Source organism: Chrysemys picta, chromosome 4, assembly GCF_011386835.1.
Source record: "Chrysemys picta bellii isolate R12L10 chromosome 4, ASM1138683v2, whole genome shotgun sequence".
Classification (NCBI taxonomy): Eukaryota; Metazoa; Chordata; order Testudines; family Emydidae; genus Chrysemys; species Chrysemys picta.
In genome coordinates this window covers 9,668,918-9,696,464 of record NC_088794.1, presented here as the reverse complement: position 1 = coordinate 9,696,464, position 27,547 = coordinate 9,668,918, and the positions used below count along the sequence as shown (strand labels likewise).

The 27,547-nt window shown below is 55.0% G+C and overlaps 2 protein-coding genes across 4 annotated transcripts; one reads left to right on the top strand and one right to left on the bottom strand.

Moving 5' to 3' along the window:
- The first annotated feature begins 982 nt into the window (after positions 1-982).
- On the top strand, positions 983-14,284 carry LOC101952304 (E3 ubiquitin-protein ligase TRIM58-like). Of its 2 annotated transcripts, XM_024113146.3 has the most exons (8): positions 983-1,157; positions 3,157-3,223; positions 3,415-3,865; positions 5,033-5,128; positions 11,241-11,471; positions 11,796-11,818; positions 11,905-12,017; positions 13,216-14,284. In XM_024113146.3, the coding sequence occupies exons 3-8, from the start codon at positions 3,437-3,439 to the stop codon at positions 13,743-13,745; spliced, it is 1,422 nt and encodes a 473-aa protein (XP_023968914.2). In that variant the 5' UTR covers positions 983-1,157; positions 3,157-3,223; positions 3,415-3,436; the 3' UTR covers positions 13,746-14,284. The 2 variants fall into 2 exon arrangements, with proteins under 2 accessions (XP_023968914.2, XP_023968913.2); XM_024113145.3 differs by lacking the exon at positions 3,157-3,223 and having other exon boundaries at positions 985-1,157.
- A 2,676-nt stretch (positions 14,285-16,960) lies between these two features.
- On the bottom strand, positions 16,961-27,138 carry LOC101952030 (zinc finger protein 239-like). 2 transcript variants are annotated; one of them, XM_065594389.1, is made up of 3 exons: positions 27,092-27,138; positions 25,475-25,537; positions 16,961-18,602 (listed from the first exon to the last, which is right to left on the bottom strand). In XM_065594389.1, exon 3 carries the CDS (start codon positions 18,592-18,594, stop codon positions 17,461-17,463), a length of 1,134 nt encoding a protein of 377 aa, XP_065450461.1. In that variant the 5' UTR covers positions 18,595-18,602; positions 25,475-25,537; positions 27,092-27,138; the 3' UTR covers positions 16,961-17,460. The 2 variants fall into 2 exon arrangements, with proteins under 2 accessions (XP_065450461.1, XP_005289514.2); XM_005289457.4 differs by lacking the exons at positions 25,475-25,537; positions 27,092-27,138 and adding exons at positions 19,955-20,112; positions 20,542-20,700.
- Between the last annotated feature and the right edge of the window lie 409 nt (positions 27,139-27,547).

Here is a 27,547-nt window from a genome sequence, read left to right as displayed (position 1 = left end):
TGCATGATTTGGTGGGGGGTCTGAACTCCTGATTGTTCAGTGTCGGGATTGGCCAGGCCACCAAAAGGTCCTTGAAAACTGTTCTGTCTCTGTGGACCCTCATTCCTTTCTCCTAGAATATCCAGAATGTTCTTTCCTACAGAGGACGGGATTTTCCACGGCATACTCTGTCTGTGAGCACGCTGGGACAGACACCTGCTCTTCGCATTTGTACTGAACCTAGCCCTGAACCACACCAGTGGCCTCTAAACCTACAAATACATATTAATAATAAGACAAGGACTGCCTGGAAAATACCAATTTTTTTCACCAGAAATTTAAAAAAAAAAATTGAAATTTCCAGCCATTCCCTCCCAGTTTTTCAATGCAAACCCCAAACCTTTTCATTTTTGGAAACCATATTGTGTCGTTTTTTTTATTTGAAACGGAATATCAAAAAATGTTACCCAACAGCCCGACTTATTACTGGGCACGGAAATTTTCTACCTTTAAAAAAAAATTAGAAAAAAATTACTGAAAACTGAAGAGTGTTTCCATTTCAAATAGCAATTAATTAATTAGTTTAAAAATCAGTTTTCATTACATTTTTTTATTTAAAATTCCATTTTGGGGTCTCTGGCCCCATTGATGCCAATGGAGCTATGGATGACTGACACCAGCTGGGGATTTGGCCTCATTGATTCCAAAGGAGTGATGGCCAATTCACGCCCAGTCGGCATCTGGCCCACTGACATCAATGGCGCTACGGCTGCTTGACACCTGGTGGGACCTGGCCCATTGGCTCCAGTGGAACAACCGCTGATTCACACCAGCAAGGGTAGCGGTTGTGTCTAGAAATCAGCTCCATTAAGCACTAATAATCCCCGTTCAGGGACACACTCTCTGCCGTTCTTTGCGCCTCCTGCCCCATGGCCCCTCCTCCTGCACAATCTGCCCGCTCCTGGTTGCCAGTTTTGGTTGGACGTATTCCGGGAGGTTTCATCACACGACAATCTTTAATAATGCCTGGAGGCTCCGGCAGCCCTAACTGGGAACGCCCTCTGCACGGAAAGCGGCAGGAAGGACAAAGTTCATTTTGCTGACTTCACCTTGTGCTGGGAGCTTTTGCCATGAGCTTGGAGCGCTGACCTGAGCACGCGGCCCAGGCTTTCAGGGAGGTAAAGAATTCCATTTCTCCTCCTTGCCCTTCTCTTTCTGTCCACCTTATTTCTATCTTCCTCCCTTCCCAATGAGCTTAGGGTGACCAGATGGGAAGTGTGAAAAATCGGGACCGGGGTAGGGGGTGTAATAGGTGCTTATATAAGAAAAAGCCCCTAAAATCAGGACTGTCCCTATAAAATCTGGACATCTGGTCACTCTACTGCCGCTCTCTGTCCCCCGCCCCCCACACACATTCTTTCTGTCTCCCGCCCTGGCTTGTCCCTTCTGTGCTGGTGGGACCCCCTCGCTGCCACTGTATGTGACAGGTGAGGTCCCCTGCTGGGCCCAATGCACAACAGATGTGAGCCTGTTACAACCTCAGCTCCAAACTCTGGCCCCTGTGCTCAAGCTGGGGAGGTGGGTGTTTTCAGTTCGGCACAGTCCTTCCCCCACCTCCCGTGCCAGACAAGATGGCCGCGGTCATGCTTGCTGTCCTGGCAGGTAGGAGAATGATCCTGTATCCTCTGGGGGCGCTGCCCCATCCAGCCCCATGGCCGCACGAGCTGTGTCAGAGGAAGACGGCGCTGCTGACTTGAGAAAGGCCCCCATAAATCAAAAAAAAAAATTAGTCTGTTTATTTGTCCTCTGGGGTCAGTGCCATGTAGGGTCATCCGGTTTCTGTCAGCTGTTCTCTCCGATCGAGAGCTGGAAACTCTTAAAAACGCAACCGGAGATTCCCCCATAATCCGGGGCGTGCAGGAGTCAGGGTTTGAAAAAAATCATTCGATCTCATGAGAGCTGGCGGTGCTGGGAAAGAGCAAGTGCCGTAGCTGGCATCCGGCCCAACCCCAGCGGCCTTCAGAGCTAAAAGCGCGAGTCTGTAGCACTCCTGTCAGGAGGGGAATGATGGTCCAGTGGTTGGGTGCTGCTGGCTTCAGACCCTGCTGACTTGGTTTCAATTCCTGCTATGCTACAGGCCCCTCGGGTGACCTCGAGCAAGTCAGTGAATTGTTCTGGGGGTAATAGCTGTGCCTTGCTTCACAGGGGGCTGTGAAGATCAGTACAATGATGTTCTATAGATTTTAAGGCCAGAAAGGGCCATTAGATCATCTAGTCTGACCTCCTGCATAACCCAGGCCAGTGAATCTCACCCAGTTACCCCGGTATTGAGCCCAATCACTTGGATTAGACTAAAGCATTTCAGTCTCCAGGAGATTAAATTGCTGAGTGTCCTAGGCAGAGAACAGTTGAGGACAAGGTGCCCCTGAGGGCTCTGCAATGGCAGGGAATTGATTAGGTGAGATACACCCAAGTGGTCTTGGCAGATGATTCATGCTGCAGAGGAAGGTGAAAACCCCCAAGGTCCCTGCTAATCTGAGCTGGGGAACAGTCCTTCCTGCACATGCGAGCAAGACCCACCAGCCGCATAGCTAGAAAGGATTCTTCGGACAGCCTCAGAGCACTAGTCTGTCCTGTTTCCACCTGTGGACAATCCCTGATGCTAAAGAAAAAGGGGGACAGAGAGGAAATGAAGTATACATCTGGCCAAAGTGTGCATGGAGACAAATAATTCCTTCCTGACCTCCTCAGTGGCCATAACCCTGAAGCATGATATTTGATTACAGCCATTGTCTTAGTGCAGAGCTGCATGTGTTGTGATCATGTTGAGGGCAGTGCAGGCAATCCTGTTCTCCCCATGGCCCATGAAGGAAGAGGATTAGCACAGGGACTCAAAGATTGTGAGGCAGCCGACACTGTGGTGATGGGGTCCATATAGCTAGAGCTAAAGTGGCTGGGCTGTAATAGACTTATGCCTTGCACTGACTGGTGGGTTACACGTGCAGGATAACTCACCTTCAGAGGAAATTTCCTCTCCTAAAGTAGAATTTAGGTCTCCATAAAGCAAGGATGGTTGGATCCCTAAAAAAGCTCTTGGGTTTGTGTGGTGTATTGAGGACTGTTTTTGCATTGCAAGCTATCACTTTAAGAATGTTTTTTTCCTGATCCTGTTTGCAGACTAAGGGGCTCTAGAGGGGAGTGTGTGATCAGTCAGTCTGCAGCCAGCCAGCCTGCCTAGAGCAAGGTGGGTGAATTGGGCCTCGCTGCCTTAGGGAGCAGCCTGCTTTGTCTCTCTCTGTTTTGGGATTCTTGAGGTGTGTTATTCTGAATTCTAGGAATTAAAGTAGCATCACGTTGCAACCTTCCAGCAAGAGAGTTTTATGTTTTTATCTCATTTCTGTGCGTGTGCCATGAACATAGCACTCTGTTTTACAGGGCATTGCCATATAGCGGCATCATGGCCTCAGCAAACCCTGTGGAGAGACTGCAGGATGAGGCCATGTGCAACATCTGCCTGGACTGCTTCACTGAGCCGGTGAGCATTGACTGTGGGCATAACTTCTGCCGTGCCTGCATCAGCCGGTACTGTGAGACGTGGAAGGAGGAAAGCCTTGGTAAACCCGTCCAGTGCCCCGTCTGCAAAAAGAAATTCAAGAAGGACAACTTCCGGCCCAACTGGCAGCTGGCCAACATGGTAGAGAACATCCTGAAGCTGAGGGCCGTGAGGGGAGAGGAGCGGGCGGGGCCGTTCTGCCAGCATCACCAAGAGCAGCTCAAGTTGTTCTGCGAGGAGGATGGGAAGGCCATCTGCGTGGTGTGCCGGGAGTCCCGAGAGCACCGGGAACACAGGGTGGCACCCGTGGAGGAAGCTGCCCAAACATACAGGGTGAGAGTCCGCTGGGTGCAGGGGCTCCTGGGTGCTACTCTGCTGGGGAGCTGGGGGCTAATCACAGCCACAGGCGCAGCTGGGGTCTCCTCTCCACTGGTGCAACTTTGTTTGAAAGTTTGGGTGGGGCTACAAGTCTTTTCTTGTGTTGAGAAAACACTTTTCCCTCAGCAGGCTGGGCTGCCTGTCCATACCCGGGGCAGGCCCTCAGGATACCTGGTTCCGTTCCCAGCTCTGACACAAATAGACCAAACAACGGCTTTGGGGTTTCTTCATTGCAACCAAGGGAGCTTTTCGGGGAGAAACATGAATATTTTTCACAAAATTGTCCATGTTGAAAAAAAAACAACAACGTTTTTTCTTTGGGGGGAGGGGAACTTCTAAGCAAATCTTTGGGCAGGCTTTATTTACAGGGGAGCCTGTGTGTGGCTAATGGCCCACTTTTACTGGTACACAAGGACACCCCCAGTGACTGATCCCAGGCAGGAGCGGTGGAAGTGCCCTAAAAGTGAGGGGGCCCACAGGCTCCTGAACTGTGGCCCCGCCCCCATGCCGCCCATTCCCCCGAGGCCCCGCCCCACCTCTTCCTCCAAGGCTCTGCTCCTGCACCACCTCCTCCCTCAAGCCCCCACCCACCACACACTCCTCTCTGCCCCTTCCCCATCACTCGTCCTTATGGCCAGTAAAGATTGGGGGAGCCATGGCCCCCTGGTCCCCCCAGTTCCACCACCCCTGACAGGGCTGGCTCCAGCGTTTTTGCCACCCCAAGTAGCGTGGGGGGGGGGAAACCGCCGCTTCATTCTTTGGCAGCAATTTTGTGGCAGGTCCTTCCCTCCGAGAGGGACCGAGGGACCTGCCACCGAATTGCCGCCGAAGAGCCGGACGTGCCGCCCCTTCCCATTGGCCGCCCCAGGCACCTGTTTGCGGCACTGGTGCCTGGAGCCGGCCCTGACCCCTGATCCCAGGCCTCTGGATCTTCAACCACACCCCGCTCCTGTTTGAGCTTACAGACCAGGGGCCATTAGCTGAGATGCAGTAGCAGCCTTACAATCCCCTCTGCGTGGTCAGGTCACAGGTCTGGTGGAAGCCGGAAGTGGTCAACACCTCAGTGGCAGGTGCATGGCCTTCCCGGATGCCCTCCTGACCAGCGCTGCTCTTCCCCCTCAGAGCAAAGTCCAGCAAGCCCTGACTCAACTCAGGAAGAAGATGGAAGCTGCCAAGCGGCTGGAGGTCAAGGAGAACAGGAAGATCAAGGAATGGCAGGTGAGTGTCTCCCTGGTGGGACGGTAGATCCACTCCAGTTCAACCACAACCTATTGAGGCCTCGCTCTTGGTCACCTTGTGTCAGTGCAGCGCCCAGTGCGACGGGGCCCTAGCTGCTACCATGATACAAATTAATAATAATAATAGCAAGGTATTAACTGGTGACTTCTTTTGTATTTAGTGATGACCCTGGCTCAGGGATCTGTGGGGACTGAACAAAGCATCTGCCTCTAAAAGATGAAGTTTATTAGCTCAATGACTGTAGATGTCCAAGTTAGCAGGTCCGGCCTCCTGCCTAACTCAGGCCAGAGAATCTCCCCCAGCAATTCCTGCCTCTGGCCCAGTAACTCCTGGCTGAGCTAGAGCGGAGCTTTGAGACAGAGATGCCCCATCTCCACGGACAGACTCTCAGGGATGGAGCAGACACTACTAGACCCCTACATGTGCTGTAGCTGCTGTGGGGGTCTGGGAGCACGTTAGCACAGATGTAGGGGGAGCACGGCTCAGGGACGCTGCTCCTCTGACCCCCTGTGCTCTCTGAGGACACCCTGCTCTGGCTGTGGGCCTCCATCTCTCTGGGGTGAAATCCTGAGATTCTGCCACTCTCAGACCGGGTCCTGCCCTGCAGTCCCCTGTGTATCATGCACATGTGGGCTGTCCCTTGGGGAGCACCCAACCCACGGTCCATACAGTAGCCAGACTTCTTATAGCAATAGCGGTGTGTCCGTAACCATCTGGACAAAGTACTTCAGAGAAAAGGATCCTGACTCATCAAAAGGTCTCCACGCACACCCGCCTTACCTGGAATCCTGCCAACTCCCAGGGGTCTAACTTTCCTCAGGCTAGTTCTCCATAGCTCTCAAAAACCTTTCCCTCTGCCTTGAGGGTGTAAGCCTCTTTGAGCCCCCCACCCCAAAGGGACCCAGCCTCCCTGGGCAAACTTGTCTGGCAGGGGCCGAGCCAGGGCATCAAAGCAAATGCATCTTTCATTGTACGTTAAGTGTCTCCGAAACGCATATACCTGGATCCATCTGTCCCTTCTTGGGTGCCTTTCCTGCCACCCCTGCTATCAAGCTGGATAGATCTATTAAGACAGTGAACTTCCCAGTAACCCGGTCAAGATATAGTCTGTCTAGACCATTATGGACGGCTCCAAATCTGTCACATCCACTCTAGCAATTTTAACATCCTCTACTCCAGACTGTAAGTTAGGCCTGTATATATATATTTTTCCCTATGACAGTTCTTTCTTCCTGATTTTTGATGGGAAATTTCAGAATGAAATGAAGATCTTCTTTACATTCTGAGCCAATGTGAAATTTCCCCTTTGGTTCAAATTCTTCAATGGGAGATTTAAAGAGCTCAATCTCTTTAGCTTCTCGAGAAGAAGAGTGAGATGTGACTCGATGGCAGTGTAGAAGTTGTGACAAAACGGGGTTTTATTCATCTTGTTATACTGCAGGCAAGTCTTACTGTCCTATACTAATACTGTGGGTACCTCAGTTTCCCAGTGTACTGCACCAATACTTCTGTGGTGGGAACTGAGAGAGAGCAGGTAACACCTTTGGCCTGAGAAGTGAGACAAAGAGAAGGAGGAGGAGCAATGGGGGTGTTGGAGGTCTGGTCGCTGGAAGCGGGCAGTAGGGTGACCAGGCAGCAAGTGTGAAAAATTGTGACAGGAGGGGAGGGGTAATAGGCCTCTATATAAGAAAAAGGCCCAAATATCGGGTCTGTCCCTATAAAATCAGGGTCACTCTAGTTGGCAGTCTGCTTGGGGGGACTGGAATAGGGGGAGTCCAGGACTTCTGGCCCAGGACTACCCAAGATGGACTTGGCTGAAAGTCACTGATTTCTGTGATAGCAAGCTCTGTGCTACGCTGCGTTCCTGTCAACCAATAAACCTTCCGTTTAAGGAAGGGGATGATATAGATGCCTTCCTCACCGCCTTTGAGACGGCCTGCAATATGCACCAGGTTGACCCTACAGGCTTCGGCATCTCACCCCCTTACTGGGTCCCAAGACCATAGGGATGTTCAGGCAGATGGATGGGGTGGAAGCAGGGGACTATGAACTCTTCAAACAAGCCCTGCTGCGCAGGTTTGAGCTGACCCCCAAGCAGGGGCGGTTCTAGCTTTTTTGCCACCCCAAGCATGGCAGGCAGGCTGCCTTCGGCGGCTTGCCTGCGGGAGGTCCGCCGGTCCCGTGGCTTCGGCGTACCCGCCACCGAATTGCTGCCGAATTGCCACCGAATCCGCGGGACTGGCAGACCTCCCGCAGGCATGCCGCCAAAGGCTGCCTGACTGCTGCCCTCACAGGGACCGGCAGGGCACCCCCTGCGGCTTGCCGCCCCAGGCACGCGCTTGGAGCTCTGGTGCCTGGAGCCGCCCCTGCCCCCAAGGCGTACAGGAAAAGGTTCCAGAGTATGCAGAAGACCCAGGGGATGACCAGTCTGGAACTGGTCATGCTGATGGAGGAATACACCCACAAGTGGGTGAATGGGGCTGGGGCCCAGACCAAGGAGGACGTGATTGAACTGATGGGGCTGGAGCGACTATATGAACTCTGTCCCCCGACCTGAGAATGGGGCTGGTGGACAAGAGGCCAAAGGAGCTGCACCACGCAGGGCTGCTGGCTGACGATTTTGTAGATGGCAGGTCGGGATATGGAATGGAATCCTGGGGGGGACAGGCCCACATGAGGGCAGAAGAGGGGTCACCCAGGGCTACCCAGAAGGGAGTCTCGGATAAATCCCTCCTGAGAGGCACAGCCAATACCAGAGCTGACTGACCAGCCGCAGGAGACCAATGGGACCTGAGGTGTAATTACTGTGGGCAGAGTGGCCACAGATGGGCCCGGTCCCAAAAGCTCAGGGACAGGATAAGCAAACTGAGCCCTCAGAGGGTTACCTGGGTGGGAGCCCAGCCAGAGGAGGGGAGGGGTTGGCTCCCCAGGCAGGAGGGGCTGGTAGTTTAGCAATGGCTCCAAAGGGAAGAGAAGTCTCCCAGGCCAGCTCCTTGGGGAGGCTTGATACTCCGGATTCAAAGTTCTCAGTCTACAGTGAGCGCAGGGCAGCCCCTGAGGAGCGAGTGCCTCATTCCCCTGGAGGTGGATAGGAAGCAGGTCACTGGGTCCAAGGTGGTGGCTCCAGATCGGGTGGTGCCCAACACCTACCTGACGCTGACGGGTGTCTGTGGGCCCCCATTTAAGGTACCTGTGGTGAGGGTACATCTGAAATGGGGGGCCAAGGAGGGGCCCAAAGATGTGGGGGGGGTGCACCATCAATTGCCAACCGAGGTGCTGATGGGGGGTGACCGGGTGGATTGGCCAGGCAGCCCCCAAGCACCCTAATCATCACCCATAGCCAGAGCCAGCGAGGGGCACTCTGCCCTGACACCGGGGGCAGTGCCCTGCAGGGGGCACAGGACCCTACCCTGGTGGGAAAGGAGTCACTGGGGACAGGACTTGGCCAGGCTGTGGCCTCGGACCCAGCCAGTGAGAGGGAGCAGGTTCCCATCCCTTCCCCAGCCGCTGAATTCCAGGCCGAGCTGCGGAAGGATCCCTCCCTGGAGAAGCTGAGGGAACTTGCTGGCCACAGCACGGCGAAACCTCTGGGGGAAGGCTGCCAGGAGAGGTTCCTGTGGGAGAAGGGATTCCTGTACCAGGAATGGGCTCCCCAAGGGGAAGTAGAACCGTGGGGGATCAGGAGACATCTGGTAGTCCCCCAGAAGTACCGCCACAGGCTATTGTACCTGGCCCATGACATCCCTCTCTCGGGACACCAGGGAATCCAGCACACCTGGCAAAGGCAGCTATGAAACTTTTACTGTCCCTGGGTCGTTAATGCCGTCCAGCAGTACTGCAGGTCCTGCGACCCCTGCCAGAGGGTGGGGAAGGCCCAGGACAAGGAGAAAGCAGCTTTGAGGCCCCTGGCCATCATAGAGGAGCCTTTCCAGAAGGTGACCGTGGACATAGTGGGGCCCCTCAGCAAAGCAACTCAGACAGGGAGAAAATACATTCTGGTGGTGGTAGATTTCACTACTCGCTATCCTGAGGCCGTGGCTCTGTCCTCTATCGCGGCAGACACTGTGGCAGACGCACTGCTGACCATTTTCAGCAGAGTGGAGTTCCGCAAGGAGGTCCTTACAGACCGATCTCCAATTTCACGTCAACTCTGCTCCAGTGCTTGTGGCAGAAGTGTGGGGTCCAACACCCCTGGGCCTCAGTGTATCACCCTCAGTCCAACGGGCTGGTGGAGAGGTTCGATGGAACTCTAAAGATGATGCTGAAAATCTTTATGAACCAGCACCCACAGGACTGGGACAAGTATTTACCCCACCTGCTGTTCACGTACCGGGAAATGCCCCAAGAATCAACAGGATTCTATCCTTTGAAGTTGCTGTATAGGAGGAGAGTGAGGGGACCCCTGGTGGGAGGGGAAGGCCTCCCCCGATGGAGAATCAGTGGTGGAGCATGTACTGACCTTCTGGGAAAAGCTCGCTGAGCTCATGGGCTTGGCCAGGGAAAATCTAGCCAGGGGCCAATGAAAGCAGAAGCTCTGGTACGACCGCTCAGCGCGTGCCCGCTCCTATGCCAACGGGTAGTAGGTGATGGTTCTCATTCCCGTGAGAAAGAACAAACTACAAGCTGCCGGGGACAGGCCTTTTAAGGTCATCAAGCAGCTGGATGAGGTGAACTATATAGCGGAACTGTCTAACCGGGCTCACAGCCACCAGGTGTACCATGTCAACATGGTGAAGCCGTACTTTCACAGGGAGAATTTGGTACTGGCTGTGTGTGGCCATTGGAAGGAGCAGGGAGATGATCCCCTGGTGGATCTATTCCCTGAGACAGGTGCTGGACCTTCGCTGGAATCAATTCCCCTCTCTGACCACCTAACCCCTGCCCACCAGACAGAGATCTGAGGGGTGCTGGGTTCCTACCAGCAGCTGTTCTCCAACTGGACTGGGCTCACTAACCTGTCTGTCCACCAGGTGGAGACAGGAGCCCACCCTCCTGTAAGATGCTCCCCATTCCGGGTCACTGGGAAAACAGCCCAGGACCTGGAGAGAGAGGTCAAAGACATGCTGGCTATAGGGGTGATCCAGCCGCCCTCCAGCCAGTGATGTTGATCCCCCAGAAGGACGGGTCCTTCCGGTTTTGTGTGGATTACCGGAAGCTTAATGCCATCACCAAGTTTGATGCCTACCCCATGCCTAGGCCTGACGAGCTCCTAGACAAGCTGTGGGGGCTCGTCGTTGTCTCACTATGGATCTCACCACGGGCTACTGGCAAGTACCTTTGAATCCAGTTGCCCAGCTGAAATCTGCATCACCCCTCTGGGGTGGATGGATGGGGTGGAAACAAGGGATTATGAACTGTTCAAACAAGCCCTGCTGCGCAGGTTTGAGCTGACCCCCAAGCAGGGGCGGCTCTAGCTTTTTTGCCGCCCCAAGCACGGCAGGCAGGCTGCTTTCGGCGGCATGCCTGCAGGAGGTCCGCCGGTCCTGTGGCTTCGGCGTACCCGCCGCCGAATTGCCACCGAATCCGCGGGACCGGCGGACCTCCCGCAGGCATGCCGCCGAAGGCTGCCTGATTGCCGCCCTCACAGGGTCCGGCAGAGAATGGCAGAAAAAGAGCCAATGGCTGGGAGCGGCGGCCAGACAAATTCAAAGTAGATATAAGGCACAGATTGTTAACATGGAGGGTGATTAACCACTGGAACAAACTCCTAAGGGAAGTGGCGGATGCTCCATCTCTTGGTGGCTTTGAATCTAGATGGGACGTCTTTCTGGAAAACGCTTTAATCAATCACAAGTTATTGGTCTCAGGACAGGGGTGACAGGGTGAAATTCAATGGCTGGGCTATGTAGGAGGTGAGACTAGAATCTAATGGTCCCTTATGGCCTTGGAATCTGTACATTTATTAAATAAAAAACGTTGGTTTTGTTTCACTTTTCGAAATCTGGATAGTGGGGGGACATCAAACAATTTGGAGAAAATGTGTAGGGGGGGGGAGTTCGATGAGAAAAGTGTAGGGGAAGGTTGGCTGGTTGGTGTGTCAGTAGCACATAATTTTTCCTCAGTCCTGTTGTTTTTTTACTTCTCCCGGCAGGAGAAAGTGGAGGTTCAGCGTCAGATCGTCATGTCAGAGTTCGAGAAGATCCGCCAGTTCCTGACTGAGGAGGAGAAGCTGCTGCTAGAGAAGCTGGTGACGGAAGAGAAGGACTTCATGCAGAGAGTACAGGCCAACCTAGCTGACCTCTCGGAGCAGAGCTCTGCCCTGGGCAAACTCATTGCAGAGCTGGAGGAGAAGTGCCGGAAATCGTCTGTGGAGCTGCTGGAGGTGAGAGTGTGTGGGGTGTGTCAGCAGGTGACTGGGTGGCCAAGGAGGTAAGGTACAGGGCAGTGATGTGAGAGGCCTGGGTTTTAATCCCAGCCTGTCTCTGTGTGACTTTTCCTTCTGTGGGCATCAGTTTCTCCATCTGTTAAATGGGGTTAACTGGTAGAATTGGTTGGGAAATGACTTGGGATTTTTCCCTCTGCTGAAAAAGATTTTGTTTTCTTCAAAAATTTGGGCTGGAAAACCCCCCAAATGGAAAATGTTAGGATTCACCAAACAAGGCTTTTTCACAGCAGACACTGATTCTCCTCCGTTTCTCCTCTGCAGGGTGTGAGGTGTCCACTGAGCAGGTAGGTGACTGTGGTCCATCTCCGTTCCATTTCTGCTATGGATGGGTGCGCTGGGAGCTGAGATAACGAGGCATTTCTCCCCGTAGTGCTGAAACTATCAAACTGCGAGAGCCAGAAGCCATCCCCACTGAAGTGAAGAATAGATACAAATTCCCTGAGCGTTGCCTGGATATGAAGAAAATGCTACAGAAATTCAAGAGTGAGTGACACTGCATGGGATGGAATTTGCTGGGGATCCCAGGGAGAACAGAATATACACCCCGTGTGTGTTTGGGCGGGGGGTGGAGAGGAAGTAATGTGATACTTGGATGCATACACAGGGGAATCTGGAGTAGGAGTAGAGATGTTATTTTACCTCTGTGTTTATCACTGGTGCGACCGCTGCTGGATTCCTGTGGCCACAATTCCAGAAGGATGTTGATAAATTGCAGAGGGTTCAAGGAAGAGCCGTGAGAATGGTTGAAGGATTAGAAAACCTGCCTTCTAGTGAGAGACTCAAGGAGCTCAGTCTATTTAGCTTAACAAAGAGAAAGTTCAGGGGTGACTAGATCACAGTCTATAAGTACTTCCATGGGGAACAAATATTTAATAATAGCGGCCTCTTCAAGCTAGCAGGCGAAGATCTAACAAGATTCAGTGGCTGCTAGTTGAAACTAGACAAACTCAGACTGTAAATACAGCGTGACTTCTTAACAGCGAGGGTGAGTAGCTACTGGAACAACTTACCAACGACTGTGGTGGATTCTCCATCATTGGCCATTTTTAATTCAAGTTTGGATGTTTTTTTTTTTTTCTCTAAAAGATCTGCTCTGTGTTACACTGGAGGTCAGGCCAGATTGTCACAGTTATCCCTTCTGGCCTTAGATCTCTGTGCAGGTAGGGAGGGTGTGGTTTGTACATAAGGGGAGGTAGGCCCACAGTGCTGAAGTGGGAAGCCATGATGTGTGGGCATGGGGCCATAGTGAGGGGTAGAGCCACAGCATGGGATGAGGCTACATTCTTGGAGCCATGGTCCAGAGATGGGATCAAACCTGCGACCGCTGGAGCTAAATGCATGATCCTCTACTGCATGAGCTAAAAGCCATCTGTCGCTTAGCTAAGACTGTAAAGCAGACTCATTAATCTCTCTCAAAGTGGTCTTGGTGCCACTAACTGGGACAGAGCACCACACCCAGGAAGTGTGGGGTTACACGGGGACATGGCCGTGATACAGAGGATGGAGCTCCGTTTTGGGGGTGGAGCCATGGTGTGGTGTGGGGCTATATTCTGGGGGCGTGGCCACAGGGCAGAGGTGCAGCCAGGGCTTGTGGGTGGGGCCATGTGGTCCCTGGATCATGGAGTGTTGGCTGCAGGCTGGTCTGACAGTGCTGGTCTGACTCTCTCATCTCTCCATACAGCGGACGTGACTCTGGATCCCGAGACAGCCCACGTGTGCCTGGAGCTGTCCAAGGACCGTCGGGGCGTGCGGCTGGGGGAGCCGCAGCGGGACATCCCGTCCCACGCCAAGCGTTTCGACACGTACCGCTGTGTGCTGGGCGTGGCGGGGCTGCGTACGGGGCGGCACTACTGGGAGGTGGAGGTGGAGGCGGGCGACAAGGCCTACTGGACACTGGGCGTAGCGCGGGGCTCACTGCGCAGGAAGGGCTGGTTCAGCATGGAGCAGGAGGAGGGCATCTGGGCTGTGCGCCTCATCAGGGGACAGTACCACGCCCTCACCTGCCCCGAGACCAGACTGTCCCCAAGCCGCAGCCCCCAGCGCCTAGGCATCTTCCTGGACTGTGACGGCGGGAGCATCACCTTCTATGAGGCCGAGGGCATGGAACCCATCTTCTCCTTTGCCACCGGCGCCCCCTTCCCCGAGCCGCTCTACCCCTTCTTCTGGCTCATGTGCCCCGGCACCAGCCTCAGGATTTGCCCCACGGTGTGAGGGGGGGAAGCAGGCCTGACGGGCTGGGGAATGGCATGGGGGTGGGCAGTGTCCCTGACAGGGCCTCTGGGTGGGACAGTGGCTCCTGCCCCATCACACCAACACCTCCCTAATCGTCCAGTAGCTGGGAACCGCTCAAGGCTGTTGGAGTTGGGGGGGCTCCCTCACCCTAGCAGCAGCAGGGGTGGGGGGCAGGGAGATGAGGTATGCCAGCCAGCTCCCCTCCCCTCCCCCAGCTCTCAGGGCCGAGGGGGTCCTGCCTCGGTAAGTGTGTGTGTGTATACATGCTCCCATAGAACATTCATCCAGCCCTGTGCACCTCCCTCGCCTACCAACACCCTGGAGCTGAGACCAAGAGGGGCAGAGGTGGCAGAGCCGGGCCTGGTTGCTCAGTGGGACGGCCTCACCCGCACTGTTTGGGCCTCAGTCTCTGCCCCCTGGTGGGATGTCCTCGCTCCCCCTCCCGCAAAGAGCCCTCGCTCTGCTGGGTTGGGTTGGTGAGAACCATTTTTTTTAGAATAAACTGAATGTAAAGATGAGGCACGTTGTGAGTTACTGACCTCTCCACCCCACCCCCGCCAGGGTGGTGAAGCACTGGAATGGGTTACCTAGGGAGGTGGTGGAATCTCCATCCTTAGAGGTTTTTATGGTCAGGCCTGACAAAGCTCTGGCGGGGATGATTTAGTTGGGGATTGGTCCTGCTTGGAGCAGGGGGTTGGACTAGATACCTCCTGAGGTCCCTTCCAACCCTGATATTCTATGATTCTATGAACAGCCCCGTGGGGCAGCACCATCTTGTGATTCAAACCCTTGGGAACTAAAACGAGAGTTATTCAGAACCCAGAGCTCATCGTCCTCCTAACTAAGGACAGTTTGGGGAGAAACCCACCCTAAAGCCCCCGTAGTGTCTGCACTGCTGGTGCTGCACTCCGGGACTTGACTCCAAAACTAGACTGGGAGGCCATCCGGGCAGGGACAATGTCTGGGATCACAGGAGGGATCCATCAAGAGCCCATTATTATTACTGTGAATTCAACCAGAATGGGGGTCCTGTTGTGCAGGGCACTGCACAGACGCTGGCCCTGCCTGAGTCTGGCGAGAGCCTGAGACAGTTGCTCTGAGGGGATGGGTTTCATACACTGTGCCCAGGAGGCTGAATCCTGCTGCTCAAGGGCTCTGATAATCAGGGGTTAAATCTACATGGCTCAGAGTCCTCTGGGAACTAGAGACCCCTAGAAAATTGATTTTTGATGACACTTTTCAGTTTTTAGTGGTTTTAAAAACCAAGCCCCTAGATTTTATGTTTGGAGTCATGGGGTTTATTTTGTTCCAGGTTTCCCTCTTAGGGTTTGTTTGCACTCACAATGCTTGACTCTCATTGGATAAACTTGCCTTGCGGGGAGCTAGCATGGGCCACCTTTGCACCCCTCTGCCTCCTCCACCCTTTAGTTCCCTCCCATAGCTCCACTGGCCTCCATCCCACATCCCTCCCACCCACACTCCTGTGCCTCATCCCCCTTCCTCCTCCTGCACCCTTCTCTGCCTCCTGACTCTTCATGCCTCTGCCCCCTCCTCCTCAGCCCCCCAACTCTGTCCCATAGCCGCTTTCTACCCTTCATCCTGCTGTGACTTTCTGCCCTGCGCCCTCCACCATGCGTCCTATGCCCTGCACCCTCTGCCCATCCCCACACAGCAATTACTGGGGAACAAGCCCCACCCCCACCTCCCGGCAGGATTCCCAGAACAGAGTTGCTCCTGGGAGCATTAGGCACTGTGGGAAAACCTGCCCCCATCCTCCTGGGGCATGATGGGAGGCAAGGACTGAACTCCCACAATTCACTCCTGCCGTGAGTATGGCTGAGGGGTTTTGTGTGCGGGTGGGTCTGCAGCGCCCCCTGTTGGGCCCTTGTTCCTAGGTGTGCGTGTGTGTGCGTGCGTGCGCGCACTCCATTGGTCCACAGGGTTTTAGGCAAGACAGAAGCACAAGTCTGACCGCGCAGACAGACGGTGTGAGGACTGTATGTTTGTGGCAGCCATTGTGTCTGAGTAAACTGGATTCCGCAGCCACAAAAGCTGGTCTCGGTCCAGTGAGTGAAGGAAGCACCCCCCCCACCCCAGGGGAAAGGCCCCATATCACATTTCCTGCCCCCAAGACAGACAGTCAGCTCCTTCCCAACTCTACCATCCCCAATAGCTGCAGTCCTTCACTGCAGTGCCCCCACACCCCCTCCCCCTCCCCTGCCAAGCTGGGTTGTTATTGTTTATTTGAGTTATGGTGGGGCCTATAGGCCAGGTGCCCATTGTGCTGGGCGCCAGACGAACACAGAACAAAGAGAAAGCGCCTGCTCCCAAGAGCTCACCATCTGTGGGGGCAACATGAACCCTGGATCAGCCCAGGGGCCCCTCTAGCCGGCGTCCCAGCTCTGACCATGCCCAGGAGCAGCCCGTTCAGAGGGGCGTGAGGCCTGCAGTGGGCAGTTGTGGGAGGAGCTGGTTTGCTCCCAGTCCGAGTTTGGCTCCCGGCGTGAAGCGGGGCCAGGAGTGACTAGTGACGATGGAAAACTGTGAACGTTCTCGCTTCCCACCTGGACACCGAAGAGCGGCTCCTCTGCAGGTGTGAAGCGCCCTCTTTCCATCTGCCCCCAATCCCTTCACTGAGACATGTTCGGTTCTTGGACTCGGAAACACCAGGTGGCAATGAGTTCCACAGGGCACGGCAAAGGGCATTTCCTTTCACTGGACATGGGCTGTCTTTTGAAGTGTGAACCCCGGGATTGGACACAGGATCCAGGAATCGTCTCCCCAGTGCCGCATGCAGGAACACGCCTTCTCCACTGACTCGGTATTTCCCTGCTCACACAGCCCAGGAGCAAGCTACCCTCTTAACCACAGCACTGCAGAGTGGATTTACCTACATCCTTTTCAGGGCCTCTGCTTTCCAGGGTACAGTCCGCATTCTGCCGGTCTGGCCTGCATTCCTTGGGCCTAGAAAGATGACCTTGCATTTGGCTGTATTAAAAAGCACCTTGTTCGAATGATCTCAACTGACCCCTATTCCTCATAGACTTTAAGGCCACAAGGGACCATCATGATCATCTAGTCTGACCTCCTCCACGTTGCAGGCCACAAAACCTCCCCCATCCACTCCCTTAACAGGCCCGTAACCGCTGGCTGAGTTACTGAAGTTCTCAAATTATGATGTAAAGACTTCAAGAGACAGAGAATTCACCATTTACTCTAGTTCAAACCTACAAGTGACGTATGCCCCATGCTGCAGAGGAAGCGAAAAACACCCAGGGTCTCTGCCAATCTGCCCCCGGGGGGGGGGGGGAGCGGGAGCACTCCCTCCTGACCCCAAACATGGCGAAAAGTTAGACCCAGAGCATGGGGGTGAGATCCATGAGCCAGCTCTGCCCCCATTGTTATTCCCACCCACTCACTTTTGTGCCACCAGCAAGCTTTGCCCTGACGTGTGTGATACTCTCCAGGGATGCCAATCAGACTCCATGCTTTACTTCACTTGACCCTCCTGCCCCCACGACCCAGCTCCTTCCCATCCTAGCCCCCACCCCCAAACTCTCCATCTAGGTGCTAGGACCCTCCCCCAGAGCCCATCCCCACCTTCCCAGCGTCCACCCCAATCTGACATCTGTCCTCTGCTCCTCTTGATCTCCAAGCCGGTCCCTGACCCCCAAGGGTGAGCCGTGGCCAGTCCCTAGCCCGTGTGAGTCCTCTGGTGTCTGATCAGGGCCGAACTCTGGCGGAAGTCCTTCCCGCACTGGGTGCATTTGAAGGGCTTCTCCCCAGTGTGGGTCTTCAGGTGGGCGCTGAGGGACGAACAGTGCAGGAAGCTTTTCCCACACTGGCAGCAGCTGTGCGATCTCTGCTGGCTGTGAGTTCTTTGGTGCCTGCCGAGGGCAGCGTGGAGCCGGAAGGCTTTCCCACAAGCTGCGCACCGGTGTGGCATCTTCTCCCCGTGGGCACTGCTCTGGTGGTTCAGGAGTTCAGTGCTAGCACCGAAGCCAGCCCCACAGTCAGGGCACTTGTGGGCCGCAGCCCCAGCGTCATGGCCCCTCCGGTGGGCGAGGAGATCGGAGCTGACGCTGAAGGCCTTGCCGCATTGTCCGCACTTGTAGGGCTTGTCTCCGGCGTGCAGCCGCTGGTGGATGAGGAAGCCCGAGTTCTGGGTGAAGCCTTTGCCGCACTGGTGGCAGCGGTAGGGTTTCTCACCAGTGTGGGTGCGCCAGTGCACCGTCAGGGTGGAGCTCATGCCAAAGCGCTTGCCGCACACAGTGCACTGGTAGGGGCGCTCCCCGGTGTGGGTGCGGCGGTGGGCCACCAGGTCGGAGCGCTGGGCGAAGGCCTTGCCACAGTCGGGGCAGGGGAAGGGGCGCTCGCCGGTGTGGGTGCGCCTGTGCGTGGCGATGTGGGAGCGCCGGGCAAAGCCCTTCCCGCACTGGGGGCAGCGGTGGGGCTTGTGGCCGGCATGGCCGCGCAGGTGAGCGGCCAGGTTGGAGGAGTCGGTGAAACCGCGGCCGCAGTCGGGGCAGCGGTAGGGGCGTTCGCCGGTGTGGGTGCCCTGGTGCTTCACTAGGTTGGAGCTGCGGCTGAAGCTCTTGCCGCACTCACCGCACTGGAACGGCCGCTCCCCGGTGTGCATGCGCCGGTGCTGAGCCAGGTGCGAGCTCCAGACAAAGCTCTTCCCGCACTCAGGGCATGTCTTCCGCTTCGCGCTCCCTGCACCCTGTGCTCCATCCGGCTGAGCCTCGGCCCCGGGCAGGTCCTCGGACACCTCGCCCGACAAGGCTTCATCCTGCCACGGACTCCCCTCCTCGTCCCTGTGCAGCATCTCGGCACCTATGGGAAGGAAAAGGGAGACAATGAACAGCTGGGAGAGGGGAATCCTGGGAGAGAGAGAGAGAGAGATCAGCGACTGAGATCAGGGGCCCATCATGCCAGGCGCTGCGCAGACACACAGCGACTGAGATCAGGGCCCATCATGCCAGGCGCTGCGCAGACACACAGCGACTGAGATCAGGGGCCCATCATGCCAGGCACTGCACAGACACACAGCGACTGAGATCAGGGCCCTGTAGCGGTGGGCACTGCACAGACACACAGTGACTATAAAAACCATAAAAGATTAGGAGAAAGGTAACCTCAGAGAGCACAACTGTAATAGGTTGGGATCTTTAAAATACAAAGGCAGAGCACGATGCACTGGCTGGGAGCAGAAGGGAGACAAATGGAGGCTGGGAATTAGGGGCCAGTATTTAGCTGGGAGGGGAAGGAACCATTGGGAGAGCTCCTCTAGGGAGGAGGTGGGTTGTCCATCACTGGGAGTCTGTCGGTGGAGATGGGGCGTCTCTCTCTCAAAGCTCCGCTCTAGCTCAGCCAGGAGTTACTGGGCCAGAGGCAGGAATCGCTGGGGAGATTCCTGGCCTGGGTTAGGCAGGAGGCTGGACTGGATGGGCACGATGGACTCTGCTGTCTCTGACATCTAGGCAATTCTAAGACATTATGACATAGAAAGGGCCAGATTCTGTCCTCATTACCAACTTCCTGCCACTAGAGCCGCGAGTGAGATTAAACAGGGCAGGAGCGAAATCTCTCCTCCTGTGTAGTCTTTGCTCTCTGCTCTTCGCAGAAGGATGGGAGGCAAAGGGCCAGAGCTGCTGTCAGAAATGAGTCAAGGTCAGTGCAATCCATGCATGCCACGGCCAGGAGGGCGTAATGCAGCTATTACAATGAAAAACTAGTTCCACTACAAAAAACGTTCCTTTCGCGGCTTCCGGCCTGAAGCATTTTTCGTCGCTTCAATATTCTTGGACCCAGATTTCCATCGCGGTCATTAGCTACTTCTTTCATCCACTGAAAACCTGGGTGTTTCACACACATAAAATTCTCTGGGGCCTGACAACCCACTTCCCAGACAATTTTGGCTGTGGGCAGCGGACTTTTTGAAAGAGGACCTCGCCTGGTCGTACTTTGCAAAAACCAGTGCATTTCCAGAATCTTGCTGATTCCCCCTCCCCCCGCCCCAAATCCATTAAGAAGCTAGGAGAAAACCTGTGATTTGGAAACCAAGATCTATGGCATGCTATTGAACTAACCGGGATGGGACGGAACTGGGGCTGTGGCGGGAGGAGCTCACCCCAGCCCCACTGGGATATTTACATGTCTCAGAGATGCTCTCTGAGCTCTCTCACCTCTGTGGATGCCTTGTGGCCCATCCGTGTCCTCAGAGCCCTGGAGATCCCGGACGCAGGGTGCTTCCATGGGAATCAGAAATCCTGCCCCGGTGAGGAAGAGCAGGGCAAGCGGGAGTTTTTCTCCAGGAGCTGAAACTGGCCAACTACTGAAAGTTCTGAGAAAAAAATCTCTCTGGAATTATTTTGCCAACTGGGAAAGGGGGGACGGGGACACACAAAAACAATTTATTTTCTTTCCAACATTTCCATGAAAAACAGCCCCCTAACTTGCAGCCAGCAAACAGCGAGCAGAAAAAGCCCCCCCAGTTTCAGGGATGATCTGTTGTTCATGTACAGCAAGGAGTGAGGTCTGCACAGACTCCTGGGAACGAGTCCACACACCCGCTTGGCCTGTTTCTCACAATCACTGAGCACCCCAGAGAGGGACTAGATAAACCTCACTAGAGCAGAGAGAGGCACAACCACTCTGAGGGGTTGCCCAAGGCAAGCACTCACCCCCAACTGCTACCCCCAACTCTAACCTACCAGACCCCCCTCCCCTGCCAGGGCCGGGGGCAGAACCCAGGAGTCCTGCTTCCCCGCACCTGCTGGCTGATGCACTCTCCCAGGCACCAAGGGATGCTCAGACCTGGCTCCCGGGCCCCCATAGCCCCAGGTCGTAATGCCGTGTGGAGGGAGAAAGGGAGGCACAATGGGGACTGGGGACTAGGACAGGAGCTGCACCACCAGGAAGTGCTGAAGAGATTGAGAGAGAGAGAGAAACATGAGCTTTGCCTCCCAGAGCCAGAGCCATCTAGTGGCTCCAGCCCCAGAACCGCATCCCCAGACAACAAGGAGTCTGGTGGCACCTTAAAGCCTAACAGATTTATTTGGGCATAAGCTTTTGTGGGTAAAAACCTCACTTCTTCGGCTGCATAGCTAGGGACTGAGTTTCCTTGCTAAAGGCAGCTGCGCTGCTGGATCAAAGAAGGGGGGCTCCTACAGCAAATACTGAGCCAGGCCATCACAGAATACAATCAGACGTGCCTCACAATAGAAGCCAGGAGTCCAGACTCCCAGCCCCTCCCTCTGTGCAAACCCACTACCCCCACCCCCACCCCCGGCCCCGGCTTGCAGAGCTCACGAGCCCCTGCGCTGCTCTAACCTTCCCTTGTGTGTGAGGTTGCGTGTGTGCGTGGGCACGTGTCTCACTCTACTACCTAGCTATGCAGAGCATCAGCCCCGGGCAGCTACTCCCTCAGTCCAGGGACAGGCGCCTCTCTCCTGCCACTAGCAGGCCAGGGCTCTAAGCGTGCCGGTGATGGCACCAGAGGGGTGTTTACACCAATGGTCCCAGCTCAGGAGGGGCCATTTCTGTTGGGTGCCAAGGGAGCTAGCAGAGTTATTACCTAGGGCCCCTGTGCCAGGCGCTGTACGGACACAGAACAGAGACAGGCCAAGCCCAGAAGAGCTTGAAATTCTCATTGTCTTTGTGCAGCGGGATTCATACATATAACGGGCAGCAGGGCCCAATGTGATTCCCAATCTCCCCCAGTGATTCCTGCCGCCAGCCCAGTAACTGCTGGCTGAGCTAGAGCGGAGCTTCGAGAAAGGGCCGCCCCATCTCCACAGAGAGACTCACAGTGAGGGAGAATCCATTCCGTCCCTAGGGGAGCTGATCCTGTTCCAGTGGTAAACCCCTCCCTGGTAAACACTGGCCCCTTATTCCCAGCCTGAATTCATCTCCCTTCAGCTCTCAGCCAGTGCATCTGTCTCTGCCTTTGTCTGGAGGTGAAATAGGGTTACCATACGTCCGGTTTTTCCCGGACATGTCCGGTTTTTCGGCACTCAAACCCCCGTCCGGGAGGAATTGCCAAAAAGCCGAACATGTCCGGGAAAATGTCGGCCGGGCACTTCCCCTCCCGCGGCTGCTCTGCTCCTCCCCTGACTCTTCGGCTCTGTTTAAGAGCCGAGCGCTACGGGCTTTGGGCAGCCCCCATGCCTCCGGACCCTGCGCCGCCGCAGCCCAGGAGGGGAAGTGCCCGGCCGGGGGCGCAGGGTCCGGAGGCGTAGGGGCTGCCCGAAGCCCAAGCACTACCGGCTTCACGGTTTGCCGGGCAGCCTCCAGACCCTGCGCCCCCGGCTGGGCGCTTCCCCTCCCGGGCTCCAGCTGCGCTGGGGAAGCGCCGGCTGGGGGCGCAGGGTCTGGGGGCTGCCCGGCAAACCGTGAAGCCGGTAGCGCTCGGGCAGCCCTTTTCGCGTGGGAGTGGGAGGGAGGAGGGGGCAGGGTTGGGGCGGGGAAGGGGTGGGATGGGTGTGGGAAATGGGCGGGGCCAGGGCCCCGTGGAGGGTCTTCTTTTTTTATTTGTTAAATATGGTAACCCTAGGTGAAAGAAGAACCCTCTGCTCTCAGCCATCCCCTCCAGGAACCTGTCTGTGGGCACTAGCCTAGTGCTGGGCCCAGCTATTGAGTCCAAATGGATGCTAGGTTCATACTTCTGCAGCTGGGCACATCTGGGTATGGGGTCTGTTGGTCGCGGCAAGTGCACATCTTTGCCTGCACACAGGGTCATGGGAATGGTGGGCTCTGATCCACTGCACTGACAGGCACACACACAGCCATGCAAATATCCTCACTTATCCACAGAGCCACTAGAGGTGGGATTTCAGTCCCATATAGAAACATGGTCAATAAAAATATATATAACTAACCACTAACAAAGGTCTCGCTAGCTAGGTGTCTCTTTGCTATTAAAGAAGCTGATGCATTCAGACGGCAGGGGGGAAAAGCCAATGTGAAGTGTAAATCTTTAAGAACAACCAACCAAAATGTTCTACGGCCTAACTGACCATGAGGCCTGATGAACTGGGTGCATGGCAGGTGCACCAGAAGGCGTTTCATGTGTGAAGTGACGCTATTGACCTTGTCACTGAGGTCTAGGGAATAATCAAGCCCTGGTACGGAGGTGTGTAGAGCTGTTAGTGTTATTTCATTAACTGTTCTCTCCTGTTGGTGACAGATGAAGCAAATGAGTGAAATGACTGTATATGACTGGGTGAAGAACTACGACCCAAGGACAGAGCCATCCAGGCGTGGGAAGAGACTTTCCATCAAGATTCTGTTCCAACTTCCAGATGGACATTTCTGCAAACAGCTAAGAGTGCTGATGGAAAGAGTGTGGAGTCAGGCAAAACTGGCCAAAGGAGCACAGGGCAGGGGGGTCACGGAAGGTAACTTATGGCAGTAAGTTACTGACCGGAACTGAGCCAGCAGATGTTCAGTGCATGACCCCACAGGTCTGATACCAACTGGGGTGGCACAAGGTGTTTTACATAAAGATCCTGGAGTTTTCCAAAGTTGCAAGAGGCCTTGTTTTCTCATTGGATAATGAGAAGGGACACAACTCGGATCCTGGTTGAATATGCCAAGATTTTGCCATGAGTATGGGTCATTTCCTGGTTGGCCCACATCAGCTTTACCCAGCAGAGGTACAGAAAAGATACAAAACGTCCCGTGTTGTTCAACATGTCACTTCCTGAAGTCAAAACGTCTGCATGAAAGAGACGGTGAGTGGGACCATCATCACCTAGCCAGGGAGAACACCCCCTGCTGGCTAACAACGGAAGTCCTGTCTCTGACAAGCACCCTATTAACCCTCTTTTACAGCCCTATCTAGGGAGACCACCAAGAAATCCACTCAGGGAACAGGCGTATGGCTGTCACAGCACCTTGAGTGAATCACCTGAATGAACTCCCGCTCCGTCTCTAGAGCCAGTCACTGCAACGGTGAAGCTGAGCTGGAGAAACCACCTTCATGCCAGCTGCAACTGATAACACAGCAAAATGACTTGTATCCATGTGTGGTTTACGCAATTGACAACTTGGTTTACTCGAGTTAAAACCCTCTGGATGACTCACACGTACAATGTGTATTTATATTTCAATAGCAGGTTTAGTCTTGAGTTGTCTAGAAATTAACTGACTCACTACCTGGCTACGTCTACGCTACAAAGCCTATGTGGGCGTAGCTATGCAGCCCCCTGCTGTAGATGCAGGGTACGGCCACAGAAGGCAACACCACCTCCCTGAACTTTGGGTCTGTGAGTGCTCCCGTGGCAGAGCAATGACACTGCAGTTGTGCTGCTGTAGCACCATAGGGTAGACGCTACCCACATCGACAGAAGTGCTTTTTCCATCGACGTAAGATGCTAGGTCAATAGAAGAATTCTTCCATCGACGAAGCTGTGTCTACACTGCGGGCTAGGTCAACCTAACTACATTGCTCAGGGTGTGAAATTTTTCGCAGCCCTGAGTCATCTAGCTAGGTCAATCTAATTTGTTAAGAGTAGAGCAGGCCCCCGTTAGCTCAGATGACATCTGCATCTGCCTCTACCCTGGGGTTTTGTCGGCGTAGCCCTGTTGGTCAGGGATGTGGTTTTTTTCACATCCCTGACCGATGTAGCTATGACGATATAGCTTTCAAGTGTAGACCAAGCCTGAGTTGAGAGCACTGAAGCTGGAGAAACTCATTCATGCTAACTAGAGTGCTTTTGTCACCGTAGCTAACGTCGTTCAGGGAGGTGGTGTTTCTACCCGGACAGGGAAACTCCTTCCGTTATCATATGTTCCACCTTCACTAAGGGTCTGTGCCAGCATATCTATGCTGGAATTCTATGCTGGCATAGGCTTGGTGTTGGGGTTGGATTAGATGACCTCCTGAGGTCTCTTCCAACCCTAATATTCTATGATTCTATGGTAGTGCAGACATAGCCTCAACCTAGCACGATTTATAACTGGAAACTACTCCCCTACCGCAAAAGTTACAGCAAGAAACCCTGAATGTATGTCTGCCCTGCAGGCGCTCCAGAGGTAGACCTGCAGTGCTGTAGTGTAGACACTTAGTATAGCAACGGATTGGGTTTTTCCATCACCATAGTAAATCTACGCCCTCAAGAGGCAGCAGGCTAGGTCAACAGAAGAATCTCGAGCGGACCTAGCTGCTTTTACAGTGGGGGTTAGTTCAATCTCACTGCATCACATAGGGCGTGACACTTTTCACAGCCATGAATGATGAATCTAGGTTGACCTCAGTTCTAGGTGTAGAGCAGATCGGAGTGTTTCAAAGAGTTCAGTTTAGAAATTCCCAGATTTTGTGTTCAAGCACATTTTGACAGCTTGTTAGACAAAGAGGAAGAAGCTTTGAAATAGCTTGTGAGGCAGAGACTTTACCCATGTTTGAACCGACGATTAAAGTGGCTTAAATTCCAGAGACATTAAAATAGCTTCAAAATCATTCCCTGCACATTATGTTTTGGGTGCCTGGTTTTCTGATTTCCCCCAAAATCAATAGGATCCCGGTCACGGATGCCTAGAATATTCCCTGAAATCTTGGCATTGATAGGATGTGGTGTTAGAAGTTATGCATTACATACAAGCAGACAGAGAAATGCCATTGGAATGAGTGTAGGGTCTCACGTCACTCGGCCAAACACCTGTGAGATGTCTCTGAAGAGCAGAGATATATCAGCTCTACTCACCTGCTAGTGCCTCGGCCGCTGGACCGAAACTGGAGTTTCCTGGATGGTGTAATCTGGGGATTCCTAAGAGGAGAAACAGAAAAATATATGAAAGCCTCAACATTTGGAGGCAAAGTCCGATCTCTGTGACACTTGTTTCATTACCATAGGCGTGCACAGCCCATTTCATTAGGGTGTGCACCCAGGGAGCCCCGCCCTAGCCCTGCCCCTGCCCTGCCCTAGTTCCGCCCCATCCACTCCCTCCTACTTCCTGCCCCCTGACTTCCCCCCTCAGAACCCCCAACCTCCCCTACTCCTTGTCCCCTGACTACCCCCTCCTGGGACCCCTGCCCCTAACTGCCCCCCCAGGACTCTACCCCTCTACTCCCACACCTATCCAACTTCTCCCCACCCCCTGACAGGACCCCCAGAACTCCCAACCCATACAACCCCCCCCACTCCCTGCCTCCTCCAACCGCTCTTCACACCCCTGCCTCCTGACAGCCCCTCCCCAGAACTCCTGACTCATCCAACCCCCCCCAGCTCCTTGTCCCCTGACCACCCCCTCCAGAGACACACACCCCACTAACTGCCCCCCAGGACCCTCCTTGCCCCCTGTCCCCTGACTGCCCTGATCCCTATCCAACCCCTGCCCCCTGAGGGACCCCGGGACTCCCATGCTCCATCCAATCCCCTCTGCTCCCTGACTGCCCCCTCCAGAGACCCCCCACCCCTAACCACCCCCCCGGGATCCCACCCCATCCAACCCACCTTGTCCCTTGACTGCCCCCACCCCTTATCCAACCCTCCTGGCCCCGGACCCCTTACCATGAGATGAGGCTCCTAGCCTCCCTGCGGAGCCAAACACTGCCCCGCGGGAGCACACAGCCCCAGCCCCCAGAGTGCTACGCACATGGCGGCATGGGGAGGGGGGAGCGTGTCTGACTCCCCGCAGAGCCCCAGCCCCCAGAGCGCTGCGCGTGCAGTGGCATAGCTCTAGGGAAGGGGGGAAGGACCCTACCTGTCCCCTGACTGCCCCAACCCTTATCCACTCGCATAGGTGGCAGGTTTGTAGAAATTTTGGTGGTGCCCAGAACCCGCCCCCCCCACCTGCCTAAGGCTCTGGGAGGGGGGTTGGGTGGGGGGGAGGAGGTCTGGGGTGCAGGTCCTGGGCTGGGGATTAGGGTGCAGGAGGGGTGAAGGGTGCAGACTCTGGGATAGAGTTTGGATGCTGGGTGAAGGCTCTGGGCTGGGGCAGGGGGTGGGTGTGCAGGAGGGGGTGAGGGGTGCAGGCTCTGGGATGGAGTTTGGGGGTGGGAGGCGGTGCAAAGGGAGGGGGTGCAGGCTTTGGGAGGGAGTTTGAGGGTAGGAGGGGGTTCAGGGGTGAGGGCTGTGGGTCTGAGGAGGAAGGGGCTCAGGGCTGGGGCAGAGGATTTGGGGCGTTGGAGAGGCTCAGGGCTAGGGTGGAAGGGCAGGATAAGGGCAGCCTGGGGCAGACTCTGGCAGCACAAGCAGGCACGGGAGAGGAATGGGGGGACACCCGTGTGGGGGGACGTGCGGAGGGGGGTGGCAGGTGGAGGCCGGGGACCCATCCAACCCTCCCCCTGCTCCCTGACTGCCCCCTGGGACTCCCCTTACCATGCCCATGCCGGTCAGATGCTGGCTCCACGTGTAGGCAAAACACGCTGCCGGACTGCAGGCAGCAGGGGGGGAGCAGGGGAGGGGCTCTGGCTGCTGGAGGCCAATGGGAGCGGCTCAATCAGGCCCAGCCGCCCAATCACCACACGGCACTCTCCATGGAAGGGAAGGGAGGGGGGAAAATCCTGGACCTTTTAACCTTGTTACCAATACCTCCCGGACGGCTATTTAAAGACGCAAAAGCCGGACATGTCTGGGGAAATACGGACGATGGTAACCGTAGCATAGACAAGCCCTTAGTTAACAACATGTGAGCAGCACAATGTCACTCAATTATAATTCCCAGTATCATGGCTATTCTATGGCATGTTAACTTTGGTGATCGGTTTCGGTTCCACTTTTTCTTGCTGAACCGCAGCTTCCTTCCTAGTCAGTGGAGTTGAGAGCAGAACATCA

What these genes read in the sequence shown, in the direction of transcription:
- LOC101952304 (XM_024113146.3), top strand. Translation starts at nt 3,437, where the DNA reads ATGGCCTCAGCAAACCCTGTGGAGAGACTGCAGGATGAGGCCATGTGC. An exon ending in CGTCTGTGGAGCTGCTGGAG is followed by an intron (nt 11,472 to 11,795) that starts GTGAGAGTGTGT and finishes TCTCCTCTGCAG; the next exon opens with GGTGTGAGGTGTCCACTGAG. An exon ending in AATGCTACAGAAATTCAAGA is followed by an intron (nt 12,018 to 13,215) that starts GTGAGTGACACT and finishes CTCTCCATACAG; the next exon opens with CGGACGTGACTCTGGATCCC.
- LOC101952030 (XM_005289457.4), bottom strand. Translation starts at nt 20,024, where the DNA reads ATGGAAGCACCCTGCGTCCGGGATCTCCAGGGCTCTGAGGACACGGAT. An exon ending in GCCACAAGGCATCCACAGAG is followed by an intron (nt 18,603 to 19,954) that starts GTGAGAGAGCTC and finishes TCCTTCCCATAG; the next exon opens with GTGCCGAGATGCTGCACAGG.